We start from the raw sequence: 22,184 nt of genomic DNA on the forward strand, positions 1-22,184 counted from the left end.
CTGTGTTCTTACATCTCCCAACTCAGACATTTGATGTTCTATTTACCATGGTGACTTTAATGACTAAGCCTCTGATGCCTACAAGATAAAAAAAATCTAAATTCCTTTACCAAACAGGTCAGGCCTTTTGCTATCTAACCCTTACCTGCATAAATAATACTTTTCTATCACATTCTCTCTTCCCTTCTATGAACAATTTATTTTCCACCTTTCAGTGTTACTTATTTACATGTATTTTCCAAAACATAACGGTTTGTATGCTTTTCTTTTACCTAACTATACCTCAGTTCTATAATACTCTCCTCTAATTTGTTGGCCCCTTGATGGTACCTCCTGTGCCTCTGACACCCTGATTTTTTCCTATATTCTCATGGAACTTATTGCTCATCTCCACTGTAGTAATTATCACCAGGTAATAGAACTGGCTAATTGATGGCAAAGTCTGCATTATATCTACTCTTGTACCCCTAGCATATGTGCATGCAGGCATGCTCAGTTGCTCAATGATGTCCAACTCTTTATGATCCCATGGACTGTAGTCCTCCAAGCTCCTCTGTCCATAGGATTAGTGCAGCAAGAATACTGGAATGGGTAGCCATTTCCTCCTCCAAGGGATCTTCCCCACTCAGGGACTGAACCCGCATCTCCTGTGCCTCCTCCATTGCAGGTGGATTCTTCGCCACTAAGCCACCTGAAAGCCCCAGGCATATGCAGTACCTACCAAACAGCAGACATTTCAACAATTTTTGAATGAACAAATGGTTGGGAAAGTTGTTAGATTTCTCATCATGTTTACAGTTTATATGATAAAGAAATAAGTTTTTAGTGCCACAGCGTTTTAGCGTCATTTCTTTTTTAATAAATTCTGGTCAAGAACAAGAAACATAATAAAAAGGGTTGGAGATCCAGGGTGGAAATCATGAAGATACTGCACTGAGGGGATGGAGGACCAGAGACGCCTCAGTAGCTTTCAATGATGCTCATGATCCATCTTGAATAAGAACTGATTTCTGTGAAGAATCCTTCATTTCCAAGGGTGACACTTCCTTTTGCCCAACTCAAGATTCCATGCACCCTCCCACCGCAGATGGCCGGAGCTGCCGAGACTTCCTGCCAGAGAGAGGGAACAGGGGGTCAGCGTTGCTTTGTTCCTCATCCAACAAGGATTTATTCTAAGAAGTAGCACATTGTGATAGCAGAAGCTTCTACCAGACTGGAATCATTTTCTTGAGAGGGGAGAACCCTCTCTTCACATCCATGCAGGTCTCACCTCTCTAGGCTTGAATTTGACCAACCTGAGTGCAAGTAGGAGGAGAAAGGACAAGTGACTCTCCCCGGCCTCTCTCCCACTCTAAAGGAAGGCAGGGGACTGGATGAGCAATCCACAGACTGAGGAGGCAGAGGCAGACCGCAGGCCTTCTGCTTGGATCCCGTTTGGTCTCCTACGGGCACCTTTCCTCGAGGGCCCCTTGCTCTGCGCTTGTCTGGCAGTAGCAGAGATACCTTAGCATCAGACAGGGTCTTTAGAGGCTGCCCCACACACAGAACGTTTGCTGCCATTCTTTCGTCTTGCATGTTCTGGCACTCATCGTAGGGACGAGTATATTGGTTTATCCAAGTCAGTATGTCAGGGTCACTAACTGCGGGAAAGAGAGAAGTCCAGGGTGACTCTCCTTATCACATATACTCTTGTGATCAGCCTCTGCTCTGTGAATACATTGTATGTATTTATAGTAGGTATCAGACATTCCATCCTTCTTAGAGCCCCTTGTTCAGTATCTCTGTGTCTGAGCAGTGGATTCAAAGCGTTACATGAGCCTTACATCAGATATCATCAGATCTACAATTCTATCTGTACTGCACATAACTTGGAAAGCTTAAAAAACCCACAGGAAAATTATGAATGCTTGTGAGGAGAGAGAGACAGAAAGCTGTTGTCCATAAGAAACCTTCCTTTTGGGGATCTATTTCATCATCTTTACATTTAATCATAAAGGGAGAAAATGATTTTTAATGTGTTTTAAACTGCATTTTTTATAGTGAGATCATTTATAAGTGGATTATTTATAAGTATGTATGTATATGTATAAATATACATATATAATTTCCCCTAAGAAGTAACATTGCTCATCTTACTTATTGCAGTTGTTACTATACTGTTAACCTCAGGATGTAAGGAGTCTAACCAACACATTATATAATTTTAATCTCTGGTGGAGAGTAATAAGGAGAAAGGAAGCAAAAAATCAACTAGAGATCTCTCAAGTTAAACCTAGCATTACTTATAAAGCAGAATATTTTAGATACATTTCCAATCTAATGTTTTAAATCAGATCAGACCAGGAAGTGTCAGGTCAGAAAATGATGAGAAGAGTTATGTTCAGTTTTAACTTTTTTGGAAATCTAATTGAAATACTTAGAACAAGTTAGGTGAAAGTAACCTACTTACTTGAAATAGTGAATTCTTAATAGATATTGGGAGGCTGGCCCTAGAGAGCTTATGGAATTGATTTGTCACTGTGATTCTGACATGACATGCAGAGCCTATGTGATGAAACTTTTTGTAGTTTTATTTTGTTTTCAAGTGGTGTGTCATAAATTACTTTGTAAAATGTGAAGTAGTTACTTCGAATAAGATTTAAAAGCTTCAATTTGTTCAGAAAATATATTCACTTAGATTCTCTAGAATGTTGCTTCTAAATTGAAGTGAAGTTGCCAAATTTCATTGGCACTGAGAATACAAAAGTTACCTTCCCAAAACAGACTGAGAGACCAAAACAGCATCCTGCTTTTTATTTGTTTTTATAGAACATATGAATTGTTCTGTAACCACAGGAGAAAGGTTTAAACCTGATTACTAGCCACAGCTTGCCTTAGTGAGTAGGCTTTAACAAGCCAATCAGTGTCAGTCTTTAACGTCAGCATGTTAGACTCCTCCAATAGATAGCAGAGTGCCAACCAATCAACAACACTCTCACCCAGGTAATCAAGCCTCCACAGATGACATCAACTCTCTTCAGCCTCTGAAAGTCCTCCAAACTCTCAACGGAAAGCTTCCCACAAACCCCGTATAAGCACTGCTTAGTGCTCTGTACTGCTCACTGAGATGGTGTCTGCTCAGCATTGCTCTTCTATAATAAGCAATAAGTTCAGCTTTATCATTTCAGATATCAAGTGGTGGTTCCAGTATCCTCTGTTAATGAAAGGGAGGATAATGGTGGTATAAGGTAGTATAAGCTGCATCCTTCATGTATGTGTGTGCTGTATGCTCAGTCATGTGCGGCTCTGTGACCCCCATGAACCTGCCAGGCTCCTCTGTTCATGGGATTCTCCAGGTAAGAATACTGGAATGGATTGTCGTGCTCTCCTCCAAGGGATCTTCCCAACCCAGGGATTGAACCCTCGTCTCTTGCATCTCCTGCACTGCAGGCAGATTCTTTACCACTGAGCCGCACCTGAGAAGCGCTTCAGGTATATCCCTCCTCATTTTCCCCAGCACCAAAACCTTCTCAGGATGAAGAACACAGAGTCAAACACTTACGGTTTTTATATTTACTCCAGGTCCAGGTTGGGATAAAGCAGGATTCATTAAGTGATAAGGGTTCCATAGCTATGGCTATGGTTCCCACTTGGGTGGTGACTTTAGCAGCCTCAGACAGTTTTATCATCATCAGGTCATTGCTCAGATATTCTGAGTTGAAGTCAGGGTAGGGCACAGTCATTGAGTAACTCTGGGTCTGCTCGTGCTTATTTTTGATGTTGGGTTGATAAATTCCCAATCGGATTTTAACACTATGGAAGGAAAGAAGGCAGGGAGATTAAAAAAAAAAAAAAAAAAACAGGGTTTACAGAATGTCAGAACCACAAGAAGTGTCATAGGTGACTTTCTTTAATCATCTAATCATCTTCATTTTATTTCTTAGACCTGAGAACCCAAGTGACCTGCCTTGGCCTGTAAAATAGTAGTAACAATAGTTGATAGGATTGCTGTATTAGAGTCAATGTAGATAATACATAAAATCTGGCATGGTATCTGTCACCTAGAACGTACTCAGTGGAATCTAGTTGTTGTCGTTGATGATATTAATGATCACAATGACAACCTGGATAATCTGAATGAATAGGTAACGGATATGGCACCAGAATCCATTATTCCAGAGGTCTTTGCCTGCCCTCCACTGTCTGAAACAACTCTGGAGCAAGTATATTGTACCTGCTGTTTCTGGACAGTTCTAGGCCCTTTCCAGCTCCTTTTGGGCCCATATCTTTGTATTTATTGCAATCTGCCTACATTGATTATAGATTCAAAAGACTCTTAGCAGTCTAACAGGACTCCCACTGACCACTTTCTATGATATTTCCTGGACAAATTCAAACCCACCCCCTTCTATTGCCAGGAGTCTGGTCATGTAACAGACACAGGAGCCACTGCCTGCCAAAAGACAGTTTGTGCATTAGGTCTGGCTGAGAGAAGAAAATCCAATTTTCCAACGCCAGTTCTTGGAGTGGATGGACTATATTTCCTGCCTATATTTCCTTTGTATTTCTCACTGACACAAAGCAGGGATTAGATCTGTGTTTGAATGAACTGTCTTGAGCAACCAGATGGCTGAAAACTCTGAGTTAGAAGTGACCCTTGTACATTCCTGAAACTGCGACTAGGTTCCAATTATCTAACACTTTGTCACACAAAACAGAGATACAGGTTTGTAAAGGACAGCATCATCTCATGCAGAGCTTCTTCATTCTTCTTCTCTTACCTGTATCACATGGCTTCTGCCTAACACTTCAACCTCAGCCTGTGAACACCCACTCCTACTCATGAGATTCTCTGTACACTCTTCCCTCTGCCTGGAATTTCCCCCAGAATTAATTCAACCTGGTTGCATCCTCCTCTTCGTGTAGGTCTCATCTCTTCAAACAGACCTGATACGATCACCCTAACTAAGGTAGGTATCTTGTTTTATTCCTGTATTTTGCAGCTTGGTACTCCTTTCAATGTTTTATTTTGGAACTTTTATTTGCTTTGACATATTTCCTCTACCAGAATGTGAGCTCCATGAGGGAAGACTAATTACCATCTTGCTCCCTTGCTGCTTTTTCAGTTCATTAAGCAGTCCCTGGAATATGGTAAAAGTTCCAGAAGTATGTTGGATGAAAGTTGAAAGTGTTAGTCATTCAGTTGTGTCCAACTCTTTGCGACCCCATGGACTGTAGCCTGCCAGGCTCCTCTGTCCATGGAATTCTTCAGGCCAGAATACTGGAGTGGGTAGCCATTCCCTTCTCCAGGAGATCTTCCCAACCCAGGGATCGAACCCAGGTCTCCTGCATTGCAGGCAGATTCTTTACCATCTGAGCCACCAGGGAAGCCCTCAAGTAGGTTGGATGGATGTCTATTATTTATTTTCCACGAGAAAGAGACTTCTGACATCTTCTTCTTCATCTCCTCCTAAACTGCCCAAATGTGTATCTTTTTCCCCACTGGGAAGATGACTCTCTCTCCTCCTGGGTCTTCTGATTCCCTGGGATGCTGTTAGAACTTGCTAGGATGCCTCACAAGACCTGCTTTTAAAATTTATTTATTTATTTTTAAGTGAAGGATAATTGTTTTACTAATACTGTGTTGGTTTCTGCCATGCATCAACATGAGTCAACCATAGGTATACCTATGTTCCCTCCTTCTTGAACCTTCCTCCCATTTCCCATGTCTCATCCAAACTCAACTGGGTTGAGGTCCCTGAGCCATATAACAAATTCCCATCTGTTATCTGTCTTACCTATGGTAGTGTATATGCTTCAATGTTACTCTGTATTTGTCTCACACTCTCCTTCCTCCCCTCACCCCTGTGTCCATAAATCTGTTCCCTATGTCTGCCTCTCCATAGCTGCCCTGCAAATAGTTTCATCAGTACTGTCTTTCTAGATCCAATAAACATCCATTTATATACGGTATTTGCTTTTCTCTTTCTGACTTCCTTTACTCTGTGTAATAGGCTCTAGGTTCATCCACCTCATTAGAATTGACTCAAACATGTTCCTTTTTAAGGCTAAGTCATATTCCATTGTATATATGTACCACAGCTTCTTCATTCATCTGTTGATGGACATCTAGGTTGCTTCTATGTCCTAGCTATTATAAATAATGCTGCAAGGAACATTTGGGTACATGTGTGTTTTTAATTTTGGTTTCCTCGGGGTATGTTTTAGCAGTGAGATTGCTGAGTCATATTGTAGTTTTATTCCTTGTTTTTTAAGGAATCTCCATACTGTCATGAGACCTGCTTTTGTTTAAATAGATCCCCCCTGGCTCCCAAGAGCAGAGAAATACTTACGGAGAGGGGCAGTGAGCAGCGGTCAGTACCCACTGTGGGTGAATGAGTGTCCCCACACAGGGTTCTGGGAAGGACTGCAGGTAGACCATATAAGGAATAGTAAAATCTACTTCATTCCTCTTCTCAGTGTTAGAATCTGCTGCCAGAATGACTCCTAAAGAATCAGTGGGTCACAGGTAGAGAGATAGGGCAAGAGGTGAGAGTTGGCCAGGATAGTTTTTCCCACCCTAAGGTTTTCAAACTAAAATAGTCTTCTGTTGCTAAGTCACTCAGTAGCGTCTCATGGACTGCAGCCTACCAGGCTCCTCCATGCACGGGATTTTCCAGGCAAGAGTACTGGAGTGGGTTGCCATTTTTTCCTGTTTTATTTTAATTGAAGGATAATTGCCTTACAGTGTTGTGTTAGTTTCTGCTGCACAACAACTCGAAGCAGCTATAGGAGTACATACGTCCCTTCCCTTTCGATCTTCCCTCCCCCCCACCTCCATCCTGCCCCTCCAGGTCATCGCAGAGCCCTGAGCTGAGCTCTCTATGCTATACAGCGGCTTCCCACCAGCCGTCTATTAATATTCACACATGGCAGTGCGTGTATGCCAATGCTACACTCTCAATTCGTCCCACCCTCTCCTTCCTGTAGTGTCCACAGTTCCTTTTTCTGTGTTTGCCTTTCTATGCCTGCCCTGCAAATAGGTTCATCTGTCCCATTTTTCTAAGGGAAATCATGCATGTCACCCAAGCTCTACTGCTGCTGCTACTGCTAAGTCGCTTCAGTCCTGTCCGACTCTGCGTGACCCCATAGACGGCAGCCCACCAGGCTCCCCCGTTCCTGGGATTCTCCAGGCAAGAACACTGGAGTGGGTTGCCATTTCCTTCTCCAGCGCATGAAAGTGAAAAGGGAAAGTGAAGTTGCTCAATCGTGTCCGACTCAGCAACCCCACCGACTGAAGCCCACCAGGCTCCTCTGTCCATGGGATTTTCCAGGCAAGAGCACTGGAGTGGGTCGCCATGGCCTTCTCCGACCCAAGCTCTACACACTAAGAAAACTGACACGTGTCTTTGCTTGAGTTGGAGGTATACTGAAGTTCTGTGAAACTAACGCAAAGGCGTATCTGAGGCTGATCATAAACCCTGATTGGCAGTGCTGTGTGTAATAAAAATGTAAAAAAGAATTACTACTTAAAAAATAGTATTCTAAATTCACTTTTGCCAGGAATGAAAGTAAAAAGTTAAATCCTACCTGACTTTGGTGCTGAAAGGAGTGGAAGAGCTTGGGGGAGGGACCTGAGGCTCTCACAGCCCCTGACTCACCCCTCTTCCCAACCTGCACTTACTTCTCCAGAGTCCATCTGCCCAGAGAAAGGGAAGATGTACTTTTCTGCTCTCTGTCCAGGAGTCCTGGGACAGTGCAGGGCACTTATAAAGACACATGCTAACTTGCTCACAGGTGCAGAAGAAGCTTAGAGGGACCGTTGATGGGGTGAGCCATGCATCAAGAGTGGTACCTTTCACTTCCGTTAACAGTTAATCGAAGGAAATGCCCACCACCTCCTCTCTCTTCAGTTTTGGCCAGCTACTTCCCTCTCTGATCCATGTGCATGCGTGCATGCTCAGTTGCTTCAGTCGTGTCCAACTCTTTGAGACCCTATGAACCATAGCCCACCAGGCTCCTCTGTCCATGGGATTCTCCAGGCAAGAATACTGGAGTGGGTTGCAGTGCCCTCCTCCAGGGGATCTTCCCAACCCAGGGTTCGAACCCATGTCTGTTATGTCTCCTGCATTAGCAGGTGAGTTCTTTACCACTAACACCTCCTGGGAAGCCCCATCCTCCTGCACATCACCACATCACTCCGTAAGCAGCAACAAGACCTAGACTCACCAGCCGTGCTCATGAGCATGAAGAAGACACAGCACTTCATGACAGTCTGGGATCTCGCCAGCAGCAGACAAGTCAGATCAGGCTCTCGGCTGTCTCAATCTTTAGTCCAAATAGCCTCGGCAAGAACAACTGAGGGAGAAATATTACTTTGTGGGGGTATGGAAGGAGCAAGGATGCTAGAACAATCTTCAAACTAGCCCTTATCAAAATCCAGTTAGAAAAGGCACAGCTGGGAGCTGGCTCTGATGTGGGTGAAAGAGGAAGGGGCAGACAAGTCCAGCCCCTGGTGCCTCTTCTCTGACCCTAAAGGTCTCAGGAGTCATGATGTACCTGCTGACATTCCCCTCCCCTTTCTGTGACATAGTCATTCTCTGTTGTCCCCTCCTCCCTTTGTGACTGTGAACCTTATTCCCTGCCATCACTTGTCATCTCCGTTTCCCCAAGAGTCCCTCTTCTCTTCTCAGAGACTCCTCAAACATTGGGGTATGAAATAAAGTTAACAAGGCATCCTCCCCTTCCTGTTTCAGTGACGAGGATGCTGTGGTCTCCATGGAAGTTAGCAGCAAAGTTGGGACTTGAAACTGAGTCTCCAGATTTCCTCTGATGTGTTGAATTGTATCTGAGTCCTGTGCTCCCAGAAAACAGTGGTAGGTGAAAAAGTTTTGGCTTACCACAAAGAATGACCCTTCCCCACGTTAGTTTGAAGAGACTCTGCCCACTCTTTCTCAGGGCTCCCATAGGACTTTGGATGACTTCTTTGTTGACCTGTGACAAGGTCAATCACAGGCCTTTCCCCTTTTTCACCTGAACCCACTGACATAGCCAGACATGGACCCTCCAATTCCCCAATCTGTCTCTCATCAATGATTAGCTGAGCTTGCAACTGTTACCCCCACCCTACAACAAATCTATGACTAGAGATAAACACTTACTGTTCAGCTGACTGAGAATTCCCTGATTGTAATACAACCTCAACTGTTCACCTCTCCAGCTGTGACTTGTATATATCTCCCTACAAAAGTCTTAAGGTAAAATCATTCTGCCGAAACACTCTGATCTTCAAATACCTCTTATTACAGTAATCTGAATAAAATAAATTTCCTTACCTGTTCAGTTTTTGTGTTGGACACTTGCTACTCTTTTTAATGTTACCCCACTCCTTTTTATAAGTTAGCCTTAACTTTCTGACTGCCCATCCAGAGATATGTAACTAATAACAGGTTCAATCATGGATATTGGTCTATAGTTTTCTTGTGTTGTTTTTGGCTTGGGTGTCAGGATAGTGCTGGCCTTGTAAAATGAGTTTGGAAGTGTTCTCTCTTCTTCAGTTCTTGGAGGAGTTTGAGAAGGGTTGGTGTTCATTATCTGAATGTTTGGTAGAATTCTCCAGTGAAGCTCTCTGGTCCTGTCTTGTTTTCTGTGTTGAGAGGTTTTGATTACTGACTTGATGTCTTTACTCATTATTGGCCTGTTCAGATTTTCTATTTATAAAGTGCTTAGAACAGTGAGTTCTAATGGTAAATAGTAAGGCTATATAAACACTTGTTAAATAACAATAACCTTAGGATCCCCATATTTTTCTGGGGACACCTTTTGCTCTTTATGTCCAAATATTGCTGTTAAGTCCTTAAAGCTTTGTAAAATTTCCATATGTATTAATAGTAGTGAAGAGCATAGACTCAGGAGTTAGTTCAGGCTTCAATTCCTGGCTTTAGGACTTTTTAGCTGTCTTGTCATGATAAAAGCATCCAGCCTCTTTAAGCCTCAGTATTCTAATCTATAAAATGGGAGGAATATTAGTATGTACATCATAGGATGGGCATCTTGGTTGCTCCCAAGCTTTAGTGGTTATAAATTAAGCTGCTATATACATCCATGGGCAGGTTTTTGTGTGGGGACACATTTTCAACTCCTTTGAGTGAATAGCAAGGAGTGTGATCACTGGATCATGTGATAAAAATATGTTTAGAAAGTTTCCACAGCTTAGATGGAGTATAAATTTTAAAAAGTGATTAGACTTTTAATAAATGAGTATTTTTAAGACTAAATGAGTATTTTTGAGAATAAATACTTTTGTATTTGCATTTTTTTCAACAAGGTAGACGTTCTTTCTTGACTTTTAAAGAGAAGACTAAAATCATAACCAAGATAGTAAATATCTTATGTATTTTTAAAGTCTTTTAAAATTTGATTTTGAAACTAAAGTTACTTGCCATAAAATAAAATAATTACAATCATTTTCATTTAAATAAAGAATTAAACTTCTAGGGGAAAAGAGGCTTCTATTTACTTTATTAAAACAAATATTCTTAGATAAATTCATCTTGAGTATGCCTTGAAATTCTTTGCTTGTTAATGGGAAAACCAGTAGATTATGGAGTGTGCCAATTTGGAGTGAATTTACTTTTACCCTGCTTTTATCCCATATGAAATACATTTACATTAAGAAGCTAAACTTTCAAGAGCAAAGATTACTTTTACAGCGCTATTGAAGGTCCTAACCATGAAGCTGGCAGTTGAGAGCCAATTTAGTTTTCAGAGCAAGTGATAAGTAAAATAAATGTATCTGTTACTGTAATGAGACACAGCAAGCAAAAAAACTTTTCCTAATCTCAGACGGGTACCTCTTCGTTGTTGTACATTGCCTTATTTTTGCTATGAAATATCATGTCTTTCTGGATTTTATTGAATCGTGAATTAGGTATCTGTGTGTTGTAAACATAGTCAGGTGAGAGATACCTTTTCTGACCCTACAATATGGATTTTTATTTTAAATTGTAGTATGCTTTCATAGGCCTTTTGATGGGTTTTTTTTTTTTTAATTACACTTTGAAAGCAGACTTTTGTTTTCCATCTGTCCATTCTTTGATCCCGTTTTCCTTCCCTGTGGCATTTGCATTGATTAGCATTATATTCTGTAGTCTCTATGTGTTGTTTCCCCAGTGAGAATGAATTCCCGTGAAGGCAGGGTTTTAACTGTTTTGTTCCCTGCTGTATGTATCTTTAGTGGATAATACATTGTTAGGCATGTCATAGACCCTCAATAAGTTTAGTAAGTGGTTGGATAAATGAGTAGATATATTGTCTCCACTGTACAACATGCCAGGTTTATTTAATCAATCTTCTATTAATGAGTGTTTAAGTTATTTCCAGATTTTCAGGGGTATGTAGAAAAGTACATCAATAAGCATCCGTGGTTACTCTGGCGGGGATTGTGGCTGCCTCAGTGTTCACTCCTCCACTTTTTTGATAGCTAACCTTAGAATTACTCAGTTCAGTTCAGTTGCTCAGTCATGTCTGACTCTTTGCGACCCCGTGGACTGCAGGACATCAGGCCTCTCTGTCTGTCGCCAACTCCTGGAGTTTACTCACACTCATGTCCATTGAGTTTATAGTCCTACTCTCACATCCATACACGACTACCAGAAAAACCATAGCTTTGACTAGACAGATCTTTGTTGGAAAAGTAATGTCTCTGCTTTTAAATATGCTGTCTAGGTTGGTCATAACTTTTCTTCTAAGGAGCAAGCATCTTTTAATTTAATAGCTGCAGTGACCATCTGCAGTGATTTTGGAGCCCAAAAAATAAAGTCTGACACTGTTTCCCCATCGATTTGCCATGAAGTGATGGGACCAGATGCCATGATCTTAGTATTCTGAATGTTGAGCTTTAAGCCAACTTTTCCACTCTCCTCTTTCTCTTTCATCAGGAGGCCCTAACCAAACATATACCAAGTAGACCATGTTTATTGAAAAATGAAAAGTCTACTCCTTGCTTGGATGGTGTGCCATGTAACTTGATTATAAGTTTCAACAGTATAATCTCCTTCAGTGATTGGCTCAATTATGTGCAAGTGACCAAATTCAGTTAAGGAGACACCTACAACATTTGACAGGGACTCCTGGGGAAAAAGCTGCTTTCTCCCTAGATACAGGCAAGGGGGCTGAGGTGATTAGGTGAACAGGTGTATACTGGTGGTGGTTATGGGTAGGATAAAAAGACATTTCACGGGGAACAAGAAAATCTTGAAATTCATTTGTTTCTGTAGGGAAGCCTGAGATCTTTAGATAAGATAGACATAAGGTAGCATTAAAAAAAAAGTTACGTGTGAAATTATTTTAGGCCATAAGTAAACATAAAGTCAATTCAATAAAACTAAGGAAACACACAGGGAAGATTAGTTATAACTGAACATTTAAGAGCCTTGAAATCAAGGCTAAGGAATTTGGGCTCCATCCTAGTGACATGATAAGGCAATATTAAGACCTCAGGACTGCTTGGTACAAATGTGCCATCCAGAGGTATACAAAGGCGTAGAAAATTGGTAGAAGTAATATACATCTTGCCATACCTTCCTCTTCTAAGATACCTGTTATGGACTGCATATTTGTATTCCTCACTACTAAAATGCAAATATTCAAAGTCTAACACCAAAGGAGATGTTATGAGAAGGTAGAGCCTTTGGCTTTGTTGCTGTTCAGTCGCTCAGTCCTGTCTGACTCTTTGCAACCCCACGGACTGCAGCACGCCAGGCTTCCCTGTCCATCAGCATCTCCTGGAGTTTGCTCAGACTCATGTGCATTGAGTCAGTGATACCATCCAACCATTTCACCCTCTGTCGCCCCCTTCTCTCCCTGCCTTCGATCTTTCCCAGCATCGGGGTCTTTTCCAATGAGTTGGCTCTTCACATCAGGTGGCCAAAGTATTGGAGTTTCAGCTTTAACATTAGTCCTTCCAGTGAATTTTCAGGCTTGATTTCCTATAGGACTGACTGGTTTGATCTCCTTGCAGTCCAAGGGACTCTCAAGAGTCTTCTCCAGCACCACAGTTCAAAAGCATTAATTCTTTGGCACTCAGCCTATTTTATCATCTAGCTCTCACATCTGTGCCTGACCACTGGAAAAACTAAAGCTTTGACCATAGGGACCTTTGTAGGCAAAGTAATGTCTCTGCTTTTTAATATGCTGTCTAGGTTTGTCACTGCTTTTCTTCTAAGGAGCAAGCATCCTTTAATTTCATGGCTCCAGTCACTGTCCACAGTGATTTTGAAGCCCGAGAAAATAAAGCCTATCACTGTTTCCATTGTTTCCCCATTTATTTGCCATGAAGTGATGGGACCAGATGCCATGATCTTAGGTTTTGAATGTTTTGGTTTAGGCCAGCTATTTCACTCTCCTCTTTCACCTTCATCAAGAGACTCTTCAGTTCCTCTTCACTTTCTGCCATTAGGGTGGTGCCATCTGCATATCTGAGGTTGTTGATATTTCTCCCGGAAATCTTGATTCCAGCTTGTGCTTCATGCAGCCGGGCATTTTGCATGATGTACTCTGCATATAAGTTAAATAAGCAGGGTGACAATATACAGACTTGATGTGCTTTTTTCCCAATTTTGCACCAGTCCATGTTCCATGTCTGGTTATAATTGTTGCTTCTTGACCTGCATACAGATTTCTCAGGAGACAGAAAAGGTGGATTGGTATTCCCATCTCTCTAAGAGGGAAGGAAGGCTTAGATGAGGTCATAAAGGTGGAGCCCCCATGATGGAATTAGTGGTCTTACAAGAAGGCAATACTGTCACCAGACACAAGTCCCTATGCCCAACGCACAATGAAGCCAAACAATACCAAGACATTGGAGTATGGAGAAGAGAAAAGTTTATTGCAGGGCTATGCAAGGAAACAGGTGGCTTAAACAGGGAGTTTGGCTTAAACCCCAAGCTCCCTGAAAGCTGTCAGCAAAGCCCTTTTATAAGAAAGGTGAGGGATGGGGTGTGGTTAGTATAAACATCTTGTGTCAGAGCCTTTGTTCTTAAGGTAGGATCATGGTCAGTCACCACATTGCTGTAAATCTCCACCAAAACAAATGTTATTCTCCGTTCTGACAAGAAAGGGCAAGGTCTCAAGGCTCTACTTTTGCCTGCCAAGGTCCAGGCCCTGGCTAAGAAAAAGGGATGTCTGTCCAGGTCGGTTACCTGGAGTGTTCAACCAGCATCCAATCTGCATCTCCCCACTAGTGCCCAGGCTCAGCTGATGAGACAGAGCCCACCTGGCTCCCTTGGGATTAGGTCCCCAGACCCTGCCCAGCTGTCATTATTGAGTGTGCCAGGTGCCCAGGACCCAGCTGGCCCTCAGGCTCCTCAGGCCACCCAAAGTTGCAGGGTGGGGTGTGTACCATGGACCCATGCAGACAGCCCCAGCCTTTAGGTTGCAGAGGAAGTGATGGGAGAGAGACTCTTCCAGCCAGGGGGTGGCCGCAGTGAGGGCTCCGCGCTCTGCAGGACACAGCCCCCAGTCTGTCCCCCCCCAGCCCACCCAGCTTACCTGCCCGCTCAAGGTGGGAAGGCCTGGAGGGGCTCGAGGAGAAGGTCTCCACTTACCCCTTACCACACTCTCCTCTGGGAGGACCACAGCACAGACAACCATTGGCCAAGGGCAACTTCCACCCACCAGGTGAAAGGTCTCCTTCTAATGATCTGGTAGTAATGGTTGCTTGGTAACAGGGTAACAGCTGTGTGCTATTGGCTGCATTCCACTCACCCCTATTAAAGTACCAGAGTCAGCTCTGTCATATATGTGAGGATACAAAAAGGCAGCTATCTACAAGCCAGAAATTGGGCCCCCTTCTGTGTCACCTTGATCTTGGACTTTCCAGCCTCAAACACTGTAATTAATGTCTGTTATTTAAGCCACCCAATCTGTGATTTTCTGGTTATAGAGCACCAACTAAGATAACACCCATCCATCATCGTATCATGTGATCCTACTGGGGATTACAAACATTTTTACCTTTCAGACCTCCTCTTCCTATTCCAATGCTTTTATGTTTACACCATATTGTATCTTTTTTCCTGTGTGTGTGTGCCAAGTTGCTTCTGGCTGGCCCAACTCTTCGCGATCCTAGGGACCGTAGCCCCCCAAGCTCCTCTGTCCATGAGATGCTCAAGGCAAGAGCACTGGAGTGGGTTGCCATGCCCTCCTCCAGGGGATCTTCCTGACCCAGGGATCCAACACACATTTCTTATGTCTCCTGCATTGGCAGGCAGATTCTTTACCACTAGCACCACGTGGGAAGCACCTTTTTTCTTGATTCATATCAAATACACATAGGAATCATGTGTTGGGACCTGTACTCCTAGTCATTCTCTAAATGATCCAGGGAGCAGTGTTGAAGGGCTAAAGGAGTTGCCTGTGCTTCCTCTTGGGATAAGGCTGAAAATAACAGAGAACAACACCCTTGTAAGCCTAGACTTTTATGACTGCAGAGTAATAGATCAATATTCCACAAACTTATCTACATTTTCACCTTTTAAAAACATTATAGTTCAAAATGGTACATATTTTGGGCTGGAGTTTTGGGGGGTGGTCTAGTGTGGGAGAAGGGTACAGATTGCTGGCAGGAATCATGCCTGCTGGAGCAATAAAATTCCTTATGGAAAAGAAGAACATCTTGGAGAATAAAAGAAATAGGTAGGTGAACCCTTGGAAAATATAGGATCTGTTATTTTTTAAAACATTCTCCATCTAGCCTTTCCCTTAACCTAGTCTCACAGAGTTTCAGGTAGATAAGAAATGAAGGAAGAGAAGGAAGTCATGACAATAGCAAAGCCTTGGGAAAAAAGACAGCTGGGAAGGAAGGTTCAAGAGGGAGGGGACATACGTATATCTATGGCTGATTCATGTTGATATATGGAAGAAAACAACACAATGTGTAAAGCAATTATCCTCAAATTAAAAATAAATAAATATACAAAAACAAATAAAGACAGCTGGGGCTTCATCTCAGCCTCATAGCTAGTCCAGTGATTCTGGGCAGTTGGTTTTAATGTTTTGCATTTAAGTGTCATTATCTGTGCAACAATGTGATGTAGCAGAGACTGATAACCTTATCCATCTTTATAGCCTCAATATTCACACAGAGGCTTGCATATGGTAAGTGAGCAGTAATTTATTTTGATGCGGCTGAATGAATGACTAAATCACCTTTCAAATTCCATCTTCATATAATAGTTCAACTCTAAGTCCACCATCTTCTCAACAGCCAGATTGAAGAGAAAGTATGTAAAAATCAACCAATTTCACTTGAACATATTTGGTTTTATAAATGATTTTATTTAAGTAGTGCGTTCAGGATGGGGAGAAGATGAAGCTGGCTAACAGGGAGGGTCATGAAGAGATGAAGCTGTTTAGTTGGAGGCGATGGTCTGCTTAATCCAGCTCACGTAGTTGCAGACCTTGGTGTAGACACCAGGCTTGTTTTTCTGAGCGCAGCCATAGCCCCAGGAGACAATGCCCTGGAGCTTTCCACTGCAGACCACAGGGCCACCGGAGTCACCCTGGGTGAGAAGGAAGAGCCAGTTACAACCCACAGCTCTGCCCAGAGGGGAGAAAGGCTCAAAGGTGTTCCTCCTTTCCCCGGGGACCACGTTTCCAAATGCTGATCCTCCATGAGCCCAACTCTTTCCCAGGGAAATCAACTTTCATTCTCCACACTGTACTCCTATTCTTCTCCTCCCTCCTTCTCTCTCCCCTTTTTCCTCAACTGCAGGTCTGTGAGGCCAAGAAGAGATGAGGAACGGGAAGTTCGATGCTGCCCATCCAGCCAGGCTCCTTTCTAAGTTCTCTGCTCCTATATTCTTCCTCAGAAGGGCACCAGGATATACTGTTCGCACAAGATCTGTATATCTTTTCCCCTGAACCTTAACCATTAACACGGCAAAAAGAAAACTTGTTATTTTTCCCCAGCCTATCCTGAGCCCACATGATCAGTCCCAGAGACAGCGTTTCAATGTTCTGAGTTTCAGGAACTGGGGTGGAGATACGTGAGGCTGAGCTGAAGGACAAGGAGCATGAAGCAGCTCACCTGGCAGGAGTCCTTTCCGCCCTCCAGGTAGCCCGCACAGAACATGTTGCTGGTGATCTGGCCTGGGTAGGCACTTTTGCAAGAGCTGTCTGATAGGATGGGAGCCTTCAGACACTGCAGGACATCAGGGTAGCTGGCTGTTGGGGACGAGATTGAAAAGAGAAGAGGATTACCCATACATTCTGGGAAATGTCTTTCTCAATACCTCTCCCCATCTTCCCAATATTCCCATTCCTTCCCTCTAATTGCTAGTAGCTTCTATTTTGGAAGAACAACCATTATCTGGAGGGTCTTCCAAGTGGTTTTAGTCAGCAAATTGTCCTCTCCCTAATACTAGTATCTGGAGAAGGAAATGGCAACCCCCTCCAGTACTCTTGCCTAGAAAATTCCATGGATGGAGGAGCCTGGTGGGCTACAGTCCATGGGGTCACAAAGAGTCGGACACGACTGAGTGACTTCACAACAACTAATACTAGAGTCAGGACCACATATCTTCAACCTAGAGACTTTATTTCTGAAGCAGGGCTGTACTTTGAGCAGTTCCAACCTCAGCCTCTGTTCTACATACCTCCTCATTCCTTGCTTCTCTGCAAATCACGATTCATATTTTAGCTGCATGTCTGGCAATGTTAGCATAGTGCTTTCTTTCTGTGTTGTCAAGCAGACGGAGCCTACACATTTCAGTTAAATATCCTAAGATTCCACAGAACCCCACTCTCCTCTGGGAACGCTGCCTTGAGTGACATAGGGCTACCTGACCCTGAACCTGGTTTTCACCTCTAGGATTCTCAGACCTGGGGACCGTGTTCCCGTGAGACTTACTGCCACTGCTTTTGGTGTTGCCCCAGCCAGAGATGAGACACTGGGTGCCAGCAGAGGCACAGGATGTTGGCAGAGAGATAGAGGCTACTCGGCTGTTGAGACTGGCAGCTGATTTCAGTTTAATCAGCATGATGTCGTTGTTTAAGGTGTTTGAGTTGTAGCTGGGATGGACGATGCTCTTGGATGCGCTGATGAATTGCTCATTGCCCTCAGCGACATTAATGTTGTCTTCTCCCAGACGCACTTGGATTCCGCTGGATCAAAAGATGACAAGTTCTCTAAGTCTCCAGTGTGAGAGCCTCCCCCTCCCCATGGAGCCCAGTCTTGAGCATAAGCACAGAGGGAAGGCCCTTACAGTGCGCATGCGCGCGCGCGCACACGCACATCATTGTTCATTCAAGGTAGTGCTACCACGTATGGTTCAGGGTAGAGGATTCCTTAGGTAGGTGTCAGTCCAAGGCCAGACTCACAACCCAAGAGGCTTAAGATGTTGAAACAGCAGTGTGCACTGCGTATGTCTGCAGATAACTAAATCTGATTTGTTGGAGAAGATTACAGGGAGCAGGGGTGATCAGTGTACAAACTGTTAAGAGGAAGAATCCACCCTGAATTGCAGGTACTGTATTCATTAGGTATGGGAATGGGAACCAAATGATGCCAACAATAGAGGAGATGAAAAGGGACATGGTGTTGATTAATCTAGTTGCAATTGTCAATTACTGTACAGAGATGTGGCTGGCCTCAGAAATATGACAGTATTAAGTGAACATAATGAGCTGTGATTATCTTCAGGTTGTACTGGAAATCGCCTTTGTTTGTTTCTTCCATATGCCACTTTTCTCCTGGTTGGGTCATAATGATTAGAGCTCCTACGGTACTCTAGGTATATTTAATCACTCAGTATTTCTCTTCCTATGTCTTTATGGCCCTCATTTGGAAAGACATCAGTGAACTCTCAGGGTATGTTTTTGTGGGTAAGTGCCTCAAAGCGTACAGTGCCTTGGAGTAGGGGGATAGTGAGGTCTTGGTATCTGAATGCTCCCCCTTAAGCATGACTCTGTAGTTCACCATGATTGTCTTCGGCATGGTTGAGGATGCCCTGACCTCGGAGAAGAGCGCTGTGAGTATTGGTTACTTACGACTTGTAGCAGTGAGCCGCAGACACCACCCACTGGCTGTTGATGAGGGAGCCCCCGCAGAAGTGGTAGCCAGAGTTCAGGGACACTTGGTAGGGGACAGTATTTGCCCCACAGGTGTAGCCGCCCACGATCTTGTCATCATCGTCCACGGGGAAAGCAACTGACAGAGGAAAGTTGGAAACTCTTTATAGAACTGATTCATTGTGGAATTTCTACTCAGTAGCAAGGTTTTGCAGATGAACCAGAAAAAAAAAATAAGTCCTATTTTCTTATCAGGCATAATCAAGAATCTGTGATTTTAGCATTACTATTTTCAAAATCTTATTGCTCCATACACTTGACACATATGCTAAATATTTATGTTATTATAACTATTAATGTTTAATGCATGCTTTACATTTGATCAATATACTGATTTCTTTTTTTTACATATGTGATACACACACACATATCAGAGACTCCTTACACAATAAACGCCTTGAAGCCCACTACCTGAGAATATAAAGAATATTTTTGACACAAAGCCTTGCTAAGGAGACATTTAAGTATATGTTCAATAAAGCTTTGCAGTCACCATGGTTGTGTTTATTTGTAGAGTTCAGTGTAGCATAAACACCACAAGAGGTAACAGAAAGCAAACTCTTAAATGCCACCTGAGTTGTTCTGACCTATAAAAGAATAAGGAGTTTTGTACTTTTGTTCCCCCAATTTCTTCTTGGTTCTCACCTAAAATATTCACTAAATAATCTCATAGAACATTATGAAGTTTCTCTCTCCAATCTTTCTCCTCATCCCAATCATGTTTCCAACATTTTAAATTTATTCAGCACTGTAAATTTTGGACCACTGACTTACTGTGGTTCCTAAAAACTCTAAATATCTGGGATTGTATGCTATATGCCCCATTGTTCATATTTTCTAAACTAACTTTGAGATAGACACTTTTGATATATAAGTAGGCCTACTGAATTCATTTATAATAATCAAATTTGAGGAAATTTTGTAATAAGTTTGAAGAATACAATTACATTGAATAGTATAACAACTGAATAGTCTTTGTGTTACTCCAAAATTTCATTAGTGAAGATGTGGTAAAACCCAGCCCAAAGATTTTATTCATAAGAAATAGAGTGTCTTTGCCTGTTAAGCTCCCTCATAAGAAGCTTTTTAGTATAGAGGAGACTCAGATGAGATATTCACAGCCTCAAGGAGCTCAAGAGTAATCATTTGTTCCAATTGTTAGCTACAAATTCTTTTAAAGATCAAAACAACATTTCCTTAATGTTGACTATCTTTTCTTTTTCACACTTCATAGACCATACCTGAAATTCAGGGCAGATTCTTCCTCTTGATGCTTTCTACACTGATCACCCCAACTTTCCATAATCTCCAACAAATGATATTTAGTTGTCTACAGACATGTGTACTATACACTGTTATTTCAACATCTTAAGCCTCTTGAGTACAGAGATTATATATGGCATTCACTGTTGGCTTCCAGAGTACAAAGTACAACCTTAAAAAAGTCATAGACCCCTACTGATCACTTATTTGTTAAGACTCACCAGCGGCTCCCAAGACAGCCAGAAAGATGAAGGTCTTCATGGTTGCTCACCGGTTCTGGACGAGGGACTAGGTTGCAGGGTTTCCATCCACAGCTATTTATATGTCCAGGTTTGTCATTGACATCCATGGCCACAGGTGCCAGGAATGTGATTTTCCTGGAAAATCACAAATCCAAATTTAGAATTCAATTCCATGCCACACTGAAGATAATTCAGCATCCAATTTAAACATCCGCCTGTGTCCACTTTTCCAGAAGGTTATGGGAATGGAAGAAATGAGTCCACCTGGTGGACACTGCTCCCCTAAATAAAAAAGTAAGTTGGAGAAAGATCACAGAACAGGGCTACAGGTGGCTTGATTCCCAGACAAAAAATTTAGGTCCTCGGTTGTCTCAAATGTGAACTTTTACTCTGAGGACTATCTTGAGAGCTACACCCTTGATGTTTAATTAATATTGCCTGTTTCACAATTATATTATCTGTCTTGTGGTAGCTCTGGCCTTGTATACCCATGTTAATGTTTTGTTATTAATAGGAACACTTGTTGTCCTAAGAAAAGAACAAAATTTTATTCAAAACCACAATAGTTCAAAATAGAAAAGAGAAAGTGAGCCCAATTTATACTTATCTGAGCTTACTGTTTAATAGGCATATTCTAAATACTTAGCCTATGTTAAATTAGTAAATCTCTAGACAAACCTACAAGATCCCTCTTATGATTCCCATATTACAGATGGGAAAACTGAAGGCTCACAAAAATACAAGGGACTTTGCTAACATTACAAGGCAAGTCCATGGTAGGGTCAGGATTCCAGCCTTGGAAATCTGGCTTCAGTGTCTATGCTCTCAACCACTATGTAACACTCCCCTATTCATTCACCAAAATCTGGAGGCTGAAATGCTACAGAATTCTTGGCCAGTGAAAAGACAATGGGAATTTATTGAGTGCTTATAATGTATCAAACACTGTGGACGGGCCTTCCATACATCAGCTCATTCAGTCCTTGCTGCTGCTACTGCTGCTGCTGCCGCTAAGTTGCTTCAGTAGTGTCCGACTCTGTACGACCCCACAGATGGCAGCCCACCAGGCTCCCCCATCCCTGGGATTTTCCAGGCAAGAACACTGGAGTGGGTTGCCATTTCCTTCTCCAATGCATGAAAGTGAAAAGAGAAAGTGAAATCACTCAGTCATGTCCGACCCTCAGCGACCCCATGGACTGCAGCCTACCAGGCTCCTCTGTCCAAGGGATTTTCCAGGCAAGAGTACTGGAGTGGGGTGCCATTGCATTCAGTCCTTACAAACAGCTTTGTGAGTGCTGTGTTCTAAGTTTTGCCATTTTTATAGATGGAGAAGTTGTACTTAGAGAAGCTAAGATTTTTTCCACCAATTTTCAGTTCTGTGAGGTGATCCATACAGGATTCAAACACAGCAAGCCTCACTTCATGATGCCTTCCACATGATGCCATACATATAACACAGGAATGATGAAATAAGGTATTTTAAGGCAGGACAGCAAAAAGTAAACAGTTTTACATTCTCTTTGTGTCACTTTGGACTTCTTCCTTTCCTCCTAATGTGCAGTGTGCTTC

The 22,184-nt window shown here is 42.6% G+C and overlaps 2 protein-coding genes across 4 annotated transcripts; both read right to left on the reverse strand.

Moving 5' to 3' along the window:
* Positions 1-836: 836 nt before the first annotated feature.
* On the reverse strand, positions 837-14,649 carry LOC104999400 (serine protease 58-like). 2 transcript variants are annotated; one of them, XM_010854988.1, is made up of 6 exons: positions 14,530-14,649; positions 8,209-8,337; positions 6,333-6,486; positions 3,542-3,792; positions 1,504-1,640; positions 837-1,110 (listed from the first exon to the last, which is right to left on the reverse strand). In XM_010854988.1, the coding sequence occupies exons 2-6, from the start codon at positions 8,246-8,248 to the stop codon at positions 961-963; spliced, it is 732 nt and encodes a 243-aa protein (XP_010853290.1). In that variant the 5' UTR covers positions 8,249-8,337; positions 14,530-14,649; the 3' UTR covers positions 837-960. The 2 variants fall into 2 exon arrangements, with proteins under 2 accessions (XP_010853290.1, XP_010853289.1); XM_010854987.1 differs by lacking the exon at positions 14,530-14,649 and having other exon boundaries at positions 8,209-8,522.
* Positions 14,650-16,287: 1,638 nt separating this feature from the next.
* On the reverse strand, positions 16,288-20,698 carry LOC104999401 (cationic trypsin). Of its 2 annotated transcripts, none has more exons than XM_010854990.1 (5): positions 20,595-20,668; positions 19,030-19,189; positions 17,887-18,144; positions 17,069-17,201; positions 16,288-16,541 (listed from the first exon to the last, which is right to left on the reverse strand). In XM_010854990.1, exons 1-5 carry the CDS (start codon positions 20,632-20,634, stop codon positions 16,392-16,394), a joined length of 741 nt encoding a protein of 246 aa, XP_010853292.1. In that variant the 5' UTR covers positions 20,635-20,668; the 3' UTR covers positions 16,288-16,391. The 2 variants fall into 2 exon arrangements, with proteins under 2 accessions (XP_010853292.1, XP_010853291.1); XM_010854989.1 differs by having other exon boundaries at positions 16,297-16,541; positions 17,069-17,205; positions 17,891-18,144; positions 20,595-20,698.
* Between the last annotated feature and the right edge of the window lie 1,486 nt (positions 20,699-22,184).

Source organism: Bison bison, unplaced genomic scaffold, assembly GCF_000754665.1.
Source record: "Bison bison bison isolate TAMUID 2011002044 unplaced genomic scaffold, Bison_UMD1.0 scf7180017864352, whole genome shotgun sequence".
Taxonomy (NCBI): domain Eukaryota; kingdom Metazoa; phylum Chordata; class Mammalia; order Artiodactyla; family Bovidae; genus Bison; species Bison bison.

Coding starts and splice junctions, on each gene's coding strand:
- LOC104999400 (XM_010854988.1), bottom strand. CDS start 8,248: ATGAAGTGCTGTGTCTTCTTCATGCTCATGAGCACGGCTG. Junction 6,487..8,208: donor CATGCTCATGAGCACGGCTG/GTGAGTCTAGGT, acceptor CTGATTCTTTAG/GAGTCATTCTGGCAGCAGAT. Junction 1,111..1,503: donor AGACCCTGTCTGATGCTAAG/GTATCTCTGCTA, acceptor TCTCTCTGGCAG/GAAGTCTCGGCAGCTCCGGC.
- LOC104999401 (XM_010854990.1), bottom strand. CDS start 20,634: ATGAAGACCTTCATCTTTCTGGCTGTCTTGGGAGCCGCTG. Junction 19,190..20,594: donor GGCTGTCTTGGGAGCCGCTG/GTGAGTCTTAAC, acceptor TTCCTCTGTCAG/TTGCTTTCCCCGTGGACGAT. Junction 17,202..17,886: donor ACCAAAAGCAGTGGCAGTAA/GTCTCACGGGAA, acceptor CCCAACAGCCAG/CTACCCTGATGTCCTGCAGT.